Source organism: Stylophora pistillata, chromosome 9 (genome assembly GCF_964205215.1).
Source record: "Stylophora pistillata chromosome 9, jaStyPist1.2, whole genome shotgun sequence".
NCBI classification, from domain to species: Eukaryota; Metazoa; Cnidaria; class Anthozoa; order Scleractinia; family Pocilloporidae; genus Stylophora; species Stylophora pistillata.
Window position 1 is genome coordinate 1,952,701 of NC_142527.1, and position 12,867 is coordinate 1,965,567.

The 12,867-nt window shown below is 37.6% G+C and overlaps 1 protein-coding gene across 2 annotated transcripts; it reads right to left on the minus strand.

The window, feature by feature from the left end:
- Positions 1–344: 344 nt before the first annotated feature.
- LOC111327389 (uncharacterized) lies at positions 345–10,379 on the minus strand. 2 transcript variants are annotated; one of them, XM_022931566.2, is made up of 8 exons: positions 10,125–10,379; positions 8,607–8,914; positions 4,956–6,806; positions 3,208–3,920; positions 3,057–3,087; positions 2,705–2,754; positions 2,302–2,370; positions 345–775 (listed from the first exon to the last, which is right to left on the minus strand). In XM_022931566.2, coding segments are annotated over exons 1-8 (3,264 nt in total). In that variant the 5' UTR covers positions 10,127–10,379; the 3' UTR covers positions 345–535. The 2 variants fall into 2 exon arrangements, with proteins under 2 accessions (XP_022787301.2, XP_022787294.2); XM_022931559.2 differs by lacking the exon at positions 10,125–10,379 and adding an exon at positions 9,190–9,348.
- Positions 10,380–12,867: the final 2,488 nt, after the last annotated feature.

The following is a 12,867-nucleotide window of genomic DNA, read 5'->3' on the forward strand; positions in this document are numbered from 1 at the left end:
AGTTCACGAAATTTATTGACATTTTCTGATACAAAGCTGTCGAATCGCATCATTGAATAAAATCTCGCATTCTGATTAGTTAACTAAGCGAGGTATTTAGCGTGGAACTGCGAGTTGAAAATGAGGCTAAGTGATATTATTTCGCATCTACGCATACATAACAACTATAAGTAATGCCGTTTTAATTTTTTTTATTCAATTATGCGATTCAAGGAAAATTTATTACTCGACTCGTGAATTTTGCGTTAAATCGCATTTAAAAACTGATAACGCAAGTTAAGAATTTTCCCATACAATATCATTTCAAATGTTTCCAGAAACTTGCAGAAAATGTGCAAATCCACTGGTTCAAAAAGAGTGATCAGAACTTTACGCTGGTGACCACAGCTATATAATTACGACTTTAAATTACTTACAACACAACCAAAGCATATCACAGCCCCTGGTTGGCAACAAATCAAATATTATGTAGCAATACATTACTGGACAACAAACGAGGCCAAGAAAATAAACAAATCATCACAATAAGACAAGTTCAACTGAAGTTCGCCTTTGTTTGTTTCAGGATGTGTTTGAAGATTCCATTGTCGCTATTGCTGTCATCAGAGGATCTGCCATTTAATTCTGTATTACACGATGATGCGAAGACGGTATCTGAGGCTGGACTTGTCGGGGCTTTGTTATTTTCTCCAGATATTTCCTTTGCCAAGTCTTGGAATTTCTTCACAAAGTCCACACTATTTTCATCCATTATGGCTTGAAAAGCTGTCTCCGGCTGTATTAATGACAGTAAAGAAATTTGCGAGGTTAGAGCTATACTTACTTCACCGTAACGCTTTCACGATAATAAACGATTCCATAGGTATATCAAATTTCTTTAAAAGGTTACATTATTTCATTTTTTTTCTTTTTTTTTTTTTTTTTTTGGCTGATGCAAATACGTGTAAAATCAAAAGTGTAATTAAGTTCAAACGATGGTGGGGAATCCCAAGACAAACCAAACAATATTTGAACCCTTTACACCCTGACGTCAGTATGCATATTCTCCATACTATTCTCTATAAATTTCCTAAGGTGCTGACAAGGAGAATTTGTTTAACAATCAACACAGGGCTCGACACTAATGGTAGCCAACTAGCCAGTAGAATTTCTGTGTTGGCTAGTGGTTTTCGATTTCCATTGGCCAGTTCGGCTAGTAAACAATCTGAAATTGTTGTAACATCTATGTTGTCACTAACCACCTCCCGATTAGCTCGACTGTTGTGCGCGAGGTCGAGGGTTCGAGTCCCGGCCGGACCAACACTCAGGGTCTTAAAATAATTGAGAAGAATACGCTACCTTTCTCTAACATCAAGAAATGGTTGGATATTCTAGTCTTCTCGGATAGGGACGAATAAATGGAGGTCCCGTCTCCTGCTGGGTTAGGGGCAGGAAACGTAATTTCCCACGCACAAGATTACTGTGTGATGGATGTCCTCCCCTGGGGTGGGATGGGTGGTTAAGAGGACCCCCGTTGATAACAGTGTTTACTACACTGAAGGGGCTATCCTGTATAAATATAGAAGTCTATCTATCTAACCACTTGGCTGGTAGGTTGAAAAGTTAGTGTCGAGCCCTGCAACAGTCTTTTCTGAGTTGATCATTTCCTTAATTCTCATGACCTTAATGTTTGATTGAGGAGTGGTAATGTAAGGAGAAATTAGATGCTAGTCACGCTCGGGGGTTAATAAAGGATTAACAATAGGCGTCCTTTATTATAGTTCATTCACAGACATAACAACAGGATTAATGATAAACTGAGACAGTAAGCTATAAAGGATTAACAATAGGCATCCTTTATTATAGTTCATTCACAGACATAACAACAGGATTAATGATAAACTGAGACAGTAAGCTATAAAGGATTAACAATAGGCGTCCTTTATTATAGTTCATTCACAGACATAACAGGATTAATGACAAACTGAGACAGTAAGCTCTTCTAAAATTAATAATGTGTTGAAAGCAAAATTAGGTTGCAACAAGAGGGATTCTCTCACTTTCAAATACAAGGACAAAACCACAATTTATGTCTGGGAGTAAGAGGGGTGAAAAGGCTTGTCAGAGAGGGGGCTTACTTCAGTACTAACATAATGAATTATACTCTTTCATAGCCTGACATCTCTATATAGTAAGCTACAAAATGATGTGTGGTCCACTTCAGTAGACACACGGAATAAATGAAAAGTTTCCTCAGATAAAAAACAAATGGAATTGATAGTTATAAAGCAGAGTTACTTGATTGCAGTGAGCTGGACTTACATCTAGTAAATGGTGGGCACTGGGAAGGATTTCCTGAGATGGTTCTTTAGATGCACTCTCTCCAGACTCCTACAAAAGGAAATAAATACAACAATTTAAAATTAAGAAAGGTGAGAATTTTGTTTGCTCTCTTTAAATGCTAAATGTACTTTTAAATCAAAAACCTACCATTTCTGTTCCACGTTTTATTTGAATCTCAGATTTGGGCAGTGAATTTCGTTTTAGCAAACATCAAATCAGTTTGATCCTTGGAAATAGCTAGTTTTCTAACAAATGATGTACCCAGAAAATTTGTGCTTCATGGGTTCCAGTGACTTGATAAAAGTGGAGACCTTTTTAAGAGTTGAAATTGCAAAGGAGAGACTAGGAAACTCAATTAGTTTAAGAATAGTTTTTTTCTTACCCCCAGGCCATGGAGCCTTTCATCTTTCTTAGGTGAGGTGGACATTTTATCTATGAACAAAATCAGTGCATCAGCACATTTATTATTCTTGAAAAATGAAAAAATTAAGATTTTTAAACTCTGAGCTCTGTCTTGTAACCCTAACATGTCCAGCATCTTATTTTTTACACCAGCCAACCTGATCTTTTCCTGTATTCTTGTGACCTTAATGTGTGATATAGGAGTGATATTGTAAGGAGAAATTAGGTGTTGGTCACTCCTAAGGTTTCAAGGGTTAATCAAACTCTGCCTAGCAATATTTCATGAGTGGCTGGAATTTTCTGCTAACTACATGTAAGTAACAAGATCTTACCTAAAAGGCTCCCAATGGAAAAGTTAGAATTCTGAAACAAGGACATAAATAGTAATTACAAACTTATTATCTAGAAAATTGTACCAAAAAGAGACACGTTGGCAAGAAATATGTAAGTTAGAAAGAAGGAGGAAATGATCAAAATTAATACCTCTCCATTAAACCAGTGGGTCTGAAATGAAGCTGGAAGTGAACTTTCTGAATTTGGAGATAACATTAGGGATGATACAGAAATGCTTTCTTTATCAATCAATGCTTCTTGTTGACTCTGTGAATCAGCAATGCTGCAAATAGGTCCTGCGCTATTGAAAAATACATTACATGAAGTGGGAGATTGTGCAACTGAGTTTGTTGAGTTCAAAATGTTCTCCAAGGTTGGGCTTGTCACAGTTGATGACATACTTCCACCAGCCACTCCAGAATTAAGTTCCTCAATATGCACATTAGAAGAGGCGTCCGAACCAATTCTCTGCACTGTCTGTGCGGCTTGGTCTAAATTTGAAGTTTTTAAAGCTGTAAGAGAAGCTAACAATGCTGAATTAGAATCTTCGCTCATTCCCGCAATGGAGGTAGGTGTTGCACCATCATCTAATGCAGTTCCCAGAGCAAGACCAATGATAGAGTCCACAGAGTTGGATGTGGCCACAACACTGTCGGGTATTGACTTTGTGCTGCCAACAAAATGGTCCACAACAGCAAGAAGGTCTGTGTCTGAAAATCCCGACATTTCCAAACTTAAGTCTGTTGGGTTTGCATTGGTAAATCCATTTTCTGCTGCTGCCACTCCTACCACTGGTAGTGATGGCGAAGGCCTTTCCACAAGGCTTGAAACAGTTGCTAGTGTTGAGCTACTGGACGTTCCCACTAAAAATATTTAATTGCATTAAGCAATGATGAGATGTAGTTGTCAGGAATACAGTAATCAAAAATAGCTGCATGAGACAAGTAAATTCAGGGCTCGACAATAACTTTTCAACTTACTAGCCAAGTGGCTAGTGACATCTTAGATGTTTTTAGACGTTACGCCAATTTCAGTCTGTTTACGAGCCAAACTGACTAATGGAAATTGAAAACCACTAGCCAAAACTGAATTTCTACTAGTCTGTGGCTAGTGGGCTACCGTTAAGTGTCGAGCCCTGTAAATTAGACAATTATTTCTAAGTAACATAATTAAAAATACAACAAATTGGAAAAAGCTGGGGTACGAGGCCTCATGAGTACACACTTAGGACAATGGGCTTATCCTTCCCCCACCTCACCCCCCCCCCCCTCTGGCTAGGAATGACCAATTAAAAATTTCTCTCTTTCATATCAATGTACAAAAATGTCAAGAAGACAGGTGAAAAGAATCAAGAATATAAACTAGGAGATGCTATTTCATTTAAAAATAAAACTACTGACATAACAGAAGACAAAATGGAAGGGAAACAATTCAAAGAGAAAGTATTGTAATCTTAGGCATGGAAGGCTTATTATCTTTCTCAATTTGCCAAGCAAGCTCAAATTCTAATACCTTTCTAATACAATAAGGACCCTTTCAACACTGCAGACTTTAGTAGTAAGTAAGACTTTTTTGAATTATGAAACTGGTACCTTTGTACACCTAACAAATGAGTTGGTAAACCATCTGGCACCAGTTGTTCAAAGGATACATGTAGATACACTACCCACTGGAAAAGTATCTCTCCAGTTGATAGCCCAGTAGGTTTTGTTAACTCTTATCTGCAAGGGACTCAGAATTTTGTTTGCCTTATGCTTGTGACAAATGTTGGTGACATTTCTTTCAGAAGTGCCTGATGACATGCAAAAATCATTCTGCAGACATTAAACTCACTTGATTGGGAGGATAGCTACAAACATGTACACAAGACCAAATGCAACAAATTGTTGAAAACAAACCTAGAGGTGATCTGGATGAAACAACTGTCTTGGACTGAGTTGTTCCTGATGAGGTTGTTGTAGGCACACCGGATGCAAGGATGGTGCCAACAGTTTGCCCTGGTTGAGGAATAAAAGACACTGCTACTGCACCAGGTGGGACAGAACTTAGACTTCCAACTGGTCGTGGTAATAAAGTTCGGTGTATATTTGGTCTCTGTGGCCTTTTGCGAACCCTGGCCATAGGACGAGTTTGTAGTGAGAGATCAGAAATTGTGCTTCTAGAAGTTGATGTTTGTGTGGCTGGTGCAACCACAGATGGAAGGATAAATGGAAGTTTGTCATTTATTTTAGTGGCAGGGCGTGTAAATTTAGAAGAAACTTTCTCTTTTGATACACTCAAGGTGGTTCCTTTATCTTTGGACAGAGAGCATGAGATGTTCTTACTAGCTGATGTATCTGAGGATTTTGATGTTGCTTTGGATTCATCATTGCTTTCTTTTACTTTGGTAAATTCTGTTGTTGCAATATCAACAAGTCTTGGCAGAGAAATGGCAGTGTGTGAAGGTGCAAGGTTGTGTTCAATGCCATTCCATGTATACTCCAGTTTTAATTTTGGAGGTCTTCTGAGTTTGCAATAAATTTCTCCAAAAGTAATATTCCCACATGTGTTTAATGTCCAAAGCGAGGGACAGTTTTTGTTGCTACAAGTTTCAACTTTATCGTGTTCAACAGGCTCTGATATAAAACATGGTTCCAATGCTGCTTCAGCAAATCCCTGAGATGAACCTTCCATACCAATTAAAGTGTCCACTGTTTTATCAGTTTGACTGGAATTTTCTGCACAACCACCGCCTGGTGTATTTGGTTCAGATGGTAAATTATTACACCCATTCCAAGCCATGTCATTAATGGAACTCTCTAGATGTCCATTTAAAATTACATCTGAAGATTTCTCTTCCAAAGAGAAAGAAGGAGAGCACAACTTTGTTAAATCTTCTGCAGGTATCACATCTCCATTAACACTGTTTTCAACCAAGCCATGCCCATCTGATGATGTTTTACTCACTGGAGAATTAGTTTGCTTTTCCGTAACATCTGCGCGAACATTAATCTCCGGCGGCACAACAATACACATTTGCAATGGTTCTAGAGTCTTTCTAGACAAAATCTGCCACTTCTTCATAAGGAAATTAAGCATCCCACTTAATGGTTTCTTTGCTGGCACAGACATTCTCAACCTTGGGTTTTTTGAGAGCTGCTGCACAGCAGCCCAGGCTAAATGATCATGTGGCATGAGTTCCAAAACAAATTTATTAGGCATGGCAAGAGGTTGAGCATCACCATCTTCCTTGCCTCGTCCTACTGATTGCAGCCGTTTAAGGGCACGGCATACAGGTGCTTTAACTTTGAAATTTCGTCCTTTGCTACGGATAGAAATTGTCCCATGATTTAGTAATTCTTCTAGTTTCTTGCCATGTTTGTCATTCCAGCCACAGATTTTCTTGCGTAGTTCTCCATAACAAATCAAACCTTTTAATTCAATAATCATCTTCTGCTGGGTGTCACTTCCCCTTTGGTACTCAGCAGGAAGATACTTGTTAATCTTGTTCAATGAACGATAGTAAAAATGTCTAACTTGGTCTTTGTTTTTAATCAGAGCAGGAGGATCGCCCCTTCTTTTATGTTTTGCTGCAATGAAGTTGCAGATCTTATCAAAGTCTTTACCATATTCATGAAGAGCCTCAAAAAAGGTGTCCTTTTCTGCCTTTCCCCAAGACTCCCACTGCCTTTTTGGCTGTTTTTTTCTTCTGTTTGTCTGTGGTGATGACGATGATGATGAGGTCACTAACTCACAACCAGCACTATTTTCTGTATAAAAACCAAACCAAAACAAAAAAATTAAATGAAAGATGCATTTTTCAAGCCAGTGAAATCAATTTTCTTTGAAAAGAAAAACACTGATTGCCTCTTAATATCCCTTCACCGCTGCAAGTAGCTCTAATGCTTTAACACTCAACTACAAAAGCATCACATAGAGTCAAAGAAGTTCCCACACAGTAGGTTAATTAACCCTTTACTCGCATGAATGACCAAGACAGAATTTCTCCTTATAATTTCAATACAAAATCAAGCAGACAAGTGACGAGAATAAATAAAAAATAACAGTTAGGATATTATCAGTTGATCCAATACCAAATTCTCCAAACTAACATTATAAGAATTGTATATAAGACAGTATGGAGAATTAGTAAAGAGATCTTAAGAGTGAGAGGGCTATCTCTCTCAACTACACATGTTACTCGAAACTTTCCAGAATTGAGTTTCTAGAGTTCACTTTCAGGAATCAAGTTTTGAGAGTCAAATTTCAAGACTTCAGTTTCAAGACACTCTCAGAACTTTTCATGGAAATTAAATAATTTTCTTACTTAAAAAGTAAGGGAAAAGTGTTTGACAAGTGGCTTCTTTGACAAACAAGCAGCTCTGTAATTTGACAGGCAACTGGCACCTGATATTTGCTTTAAATTGGGTGGCAATTTATGTGCTTCTTCAAATTGAGTGCAGACTAAGTTATTTCTGTGAAATTCAAGTTCATCTCCTCAAGTTCACATAAGGGCTTCTAAGAAATTGCAGCATCAAATGTAGCCATGTGATATTTCTTTTGGTATTTTTTTTTTAATCAAAACTGAAAACTCAACATCACCATGAATTATTAAAAAAAAAAATTGCAGCAAAATCACCAGAGTAAATATGCAATGCTGCCTTTCTCCGCCTTAGGGAAAACAACTACATTTTCTTTCTTTAAAAAACACTTCATGAAAAGTTTTTAGGACAATACCCATGGAGCTGGTGTAACAATTTGCTTAACATGACATGGCATATTTAATTTTTTCCAAATACTTCTTCCTGCAACATTTACATTTACCCTAGCAACAACTCCTAGAAACTAAATCTGGACTGACTGACTGCACAATCAAAAACAATTTTGAATCACATGAATGTATGGCTATTACTTCGTCAGGTTTAGGAAAATTTTTAACAAATTTAACTATCAGCAAAAAATTATCCCTGTAAATGTCTAGCCATCTACTGGAAGTGAGAATGCTATGTTGCTAATCAAGTGTACAAAACACTTTAAAAACTTTGCAAGTGAAGGGGTAGCCCTGCATTATGCTTACTGTGCAGTCATAACAACCAGTGTATTGCAAAGTTTTTCAAATTATAATATCATATCTTTTTCATAATGTTCTCACTCAAACATTTTTAAAACTCAAAATATTTGGTGTTGGTGTTTGTTCAGAATGTTATAAAAATTTCACAAAAAAAATTGAAAAAGGAATCAGACGAGAGGAGATTTTGTTTTTCATGATTAACTACGAGGTAAGACGTGTCACTTAGCCGACATACAGTAAACAAGTCTGAAGCAGATCAAAACTATAAGTGAAGTTATTCATTTTGTGACAATAATTCTACAAATGTTTCGGTCAAAATAAGAATACAAAACTATAATTCACGAAGAATGCAAAATTACATTGGCTTATTACCACCAATACATCAAAATAAATGGTGGCCGAATTTCGTGTTTTGAATCCGCTTCTCTTATGATTCAAAAATGGCGGTCTGGTATGAAACGTTCGTTCGTGCAAAAAGCTATAACAAACGCGGACATACCTTGATTTCCAACTTTGTTAGATTGTGGAACAGACAATTTCTTTCTTTTGTTAGGTCTTGTACTACTCCTTGTCGAAACACCAACAGAACTATTGGTTGTTTCAGATGTAACAGTAATACTGGAGTCCTTTGTTAAAATTTCCGCATGGTCTTCGTGAAGACGTTTCTTCGAAACTTGTTTTTGAGATCGTGTTTCGTGCAAAACCTGCGAGTCTTTACCAGCTATTTCTTCTGTCAAATCGCCACCTTTTTCAATATCTTTGATCGTGCTTTCTTGCTTAGATGGAGGCAAGCCACCGGCGGTCATCCTGAGCGAAGAAGCAAACATAATAATGGCGATTATCATCGAGCAGTACCTCAAATTATAATACAAGTACTTCCTGTCCAAATAATTTCGCTTCAGACCTAAAAGTTAGGTTAAAAAAAGAGCACTAAAGCAATTCTCATTTCGGTTATCTACGGTAGAGGAAGGTGCATACAAGATAACGTAAAAAATTTAGCCTAATAGTAGCAGTAGCTTTCACTTCTCGATAGCTTCTTGACGAAGCGAAAACGAGAGCGAAGTTTTACCAAGAATCCCTACCTTTGCCTTCTCCCATAATTTCGACAGCGAGTTTTCATGAGTCTTAGGAGTACTACTGATTGTCTTTAGTATAAAATAGAACTTCGTGACGGTCATAAATTCACGCAAAAATGCGAGCTTCTCCCGCCTAGCTCCAAGGCATCGATCGCAACCGTGAGGTTTAGAGAACAGGAGGGGCTTAGGTTTAAAGAGTAGGTAAGCATATTTATGTCCAAAAAATCCAAATTCAAAATTTCACATATGTTTTCTTCTGATCAGCTTAAAAAATTTCTAAAATCGCTCACAAGGTCATTCAGCTTCTAGCGTATGTAAAAACAGGGAATTTGCGATTAGCCAGCTGTAAGAATAGTTTTAATGGGTTATGGAGAAAAAACTTTGGTGGATTAATTACTGTTGAATATTAGTAAGAAAATCTTTAAAATTAAATAGACGGCTGCAACAGTCACAATTACATTTGTCGGTGATTAATAACAAAATTTACGATTTTGAGTCTTCTGTGACTGATTGCTGGGTCGTATGGGCTATCATAATTTTTTACAACTTCTGATCAACTGACTTGGATTGCAAATGAGCCTAGGAGCACCTCACTGTATCTTTTAAGAGCTAAATACAATCAAAAGTAAAGAATATGCGTCTAACATCATGAAAATAAATAAGTAATCTTAATCTGAAACTCCGAGGTGAAACAAGGAAAGGAAAAGCAGAAAAGAAGGCACCCTGAATTTTAACGAGACAAGTTCAATCAGGTAGTTTACAGTAATAAATTATACAACCAAATACAGTTAGCAACAAGTGAAGGTTATCTTCACAAAATACGCAAACAGACAGCACGGCCACACATTCCCCCTTTCAAAATGTAGACAATAAATCTACGACAAGCACTAATGGTTGGAAAGGGTCCAAGAAACTCTAAGGAAAATAATCACGTTGCTTACATTCTATGACCAGTACGTCCAGGGTAGATATCTTAGTCATCAGCTTCTGTCTTCCAACATTCGTTGCTTCGGTGGGAAAGATACAAGCTCTGGTAAATCCCAGGTGTTTTTGAGCAGGTCCAAGTAATAACCAACGAAGATTTCTCACAGCTAGGACGTTATCAAACTCCTAGGTCGTGAAATGACTGCATAAACATGGTTTATATTTGGTTTTTGGCGCGAGCCTCTCATCGATTCTCGGCGCGAACAAATGGTTGAAAGTACTGTCACGTGATTTGTTATTGTTAGCTTCACCCGCAAAGAAATCTGGGGGATTTAAATAAAAATAAATCTTTCCATAAGGTCGTAGTAGTAGCAAGTATGATAAAGAAATACACAACTTTTTTGAGAGACATGTTTCGGCATGCTTATGCCATCTTCAATCAATGAGTAACAGAACGTGAGTAACAGACAAGTAGATGTAATACAAAAGCGGTTACTAATTACAACGTGACACCAAACATCAAAGGTGTGAACGTGAACTAAAACGCTAGAAAAGTGTTATAATGCTGTAATTGTTTGTTAAGTTCAGGTTTGATCTTATTTATATAAAAAGTTTCTTTGAGTTTTAAATCAATAGAGTTGTTAGCAGAATCCAGAATACTAAAGCAAGAAAGGGAGTATTTACGTATATGTGCACGATCCTTCGCAGTAAAGCACTATTTAAGCAATAGTGAAAATCAGACCTGAAAAAAATTCAGGCCTGTACGGGATTCGAACCACTGACCTCTGCGATACTAGTGCAGCGCATCGCAGAGGTCAGTGGTTCGAATCCCATACAGGCCTGAATTTTTTTCAGGTCTGATTTTCACTATTGCTTAAATAGTGCTTTACTGCGAAGGATCGTGCACATATACGTTTCATAACCGCAGTTCTTATATATGTATTTCAAAGGGAGTATTTGTTCTTAACAACAAGTTTCTATCTTAACAACAAGTTTCTATCTTAACAAGTTTCTCATTTCCTTTGATGTTGAAAGTCTTTTTACCTATATTCCGTTCAATGAAACTATCGATATTGCTGTTGATCTTATTTTCAAGCATAACCCTAAATTTTCGATCAAAAAATCCGACCTCAAGAAACTGTTTTCATTCGCTACAGCTGAGACTCATTTTCTTTTTAATGGAAAATTTTATGACCAAGTTGATGGGATTGCGATGGGTTCTCCGTTAGCACCCATCCTAGCTAATCTTTTTCTTGGTTTCCACGAGGAAATATGGCTAAATAATTTTAACCATTCGACTCGCCTTCTACTTTATAGGCGTTATGTTGACGACACCTTCTGTGTCTGCCACAATGAACAGGATGCTATGTCATTTTTTTATTACATTAATTCACAGCACCCCCAACATAATATTCACTTTCGAAAAAGAGAATGATGGTTAACTCTCCTTTCTTGATATATTTATCGACAACTCTTCGATTATTGAACAACAACAAACATATGAAACATATGAGTGAACTGCGGTTATGAGACGTATATAAGAACGATCCTTCGCAGTAAAGCACTATTTGAGCAATAGTGGAAATCAGACCTGAAAAAAATTTCAGGCCTGTACGGGATTCGAACCACTGACCTCTGCGATACTAGTGCAGCGCTCTACCAATTGAGCTAACAAGCCAACTGGGAGCAGGCCATCAAATTAATTCGATATAAACCCGTAGATGATAAATCGAACAACAACAAACATATGAAACATATGAGTGAACTGCGGTTATGAGACGTATATAAGAACGATCCTTCGCAGTAAAGCACTATTTGAGCAATAGTGGAAATCAGACCTGAAAAAAATTTCAGGCCTGTACGGGATTCGAACCACTGACCTCTGCGATACTAGTGCAGCGCTCTACCAATTGAGCTAACAAGCCAACTGGGAGCAGGCCATCAAATTAATTCGATATAAACCCGTAGATGATAAATCGAACAACAACAAACATATGAAACATATGAGTGAACTGCGGTTATGAGACGTATATAAGAACGATCCTTCGCAGTAAAGCACTATTTGAGCAATAGTGGAAATCAGACCTGAAAAAAAAAATTTCAGGCCTGTACGGGATTCGAACCACTGACCTCTGCGATACTAGTGCAGCGCTCTACCAATTGAGCTAACAAGCCAACTGGGAGCAGGCCATCAAATTAATTCGATATAAACCCGTAGATGATAAATCGAACAACAACAAACATATGAAACATATGTTGGCTCCCAGTTGGCTTGTTAGCTCAATTGGTAGAGCGCTGCACTAGTATCGCAGAGGTCAGTGGTTCGAATCCCGTACAGGCCTGAAATTTTTTTTTTCAGGTCTGATTTCCACTATTGCTCAAATAGTGCTTTACTGCGAAGGATCGTTCTTATATACGTCTCATAACCGCAGTTCACTCATATGTTTCATATGTTTGTTGTTGTTCGATTTATCATCTACGGGTTTATATCGAATTAATTTGATGGCCTGCTCCCAGTTGGCTTGTTAGCTCAATTGGTAGAGCGCTGCACTAGTATCGCAGAGGTCAGTGGTTCGAATCCCGTACAGGCCTGAAATTTTTTTCAGGTCTGATTTCCACTATTGCTCAAATAGTGCTTTACTGCGAAGGATCGTTCTTATATACGTCTCATAACCGCAGTTCACTCATATGTTTCATATGTTTGTTGTTGTTCGATTTATCATCTACGGGTTTATATCGAATTAATTTGATGGCCTGCTC

Bases quoted from the DNA above. Each gene is read 5' to 3' on its own strand.
- LOC111327389 (XM_022931559.2), bottom strand. From the start codon at position 9,227: ATGAAAACTCGCTGTCGAAATTATGGGAGAAGGCAAAG. The intron at 3,088-3,207 runs GTATTAATTTTG...TCCTTGTTTCAG, and splicing joins CCCACTGGTTTAATGGAGAG to AATTCTAACTTTTCCATTGG. The intron at 2,755-3,056 runs GTAAGATCTTGT...TTTTGTTCATAG, and splicing joins TTCCATTGGGAGCCTTTTAG to ATAAAATGTCCACCTCACCT.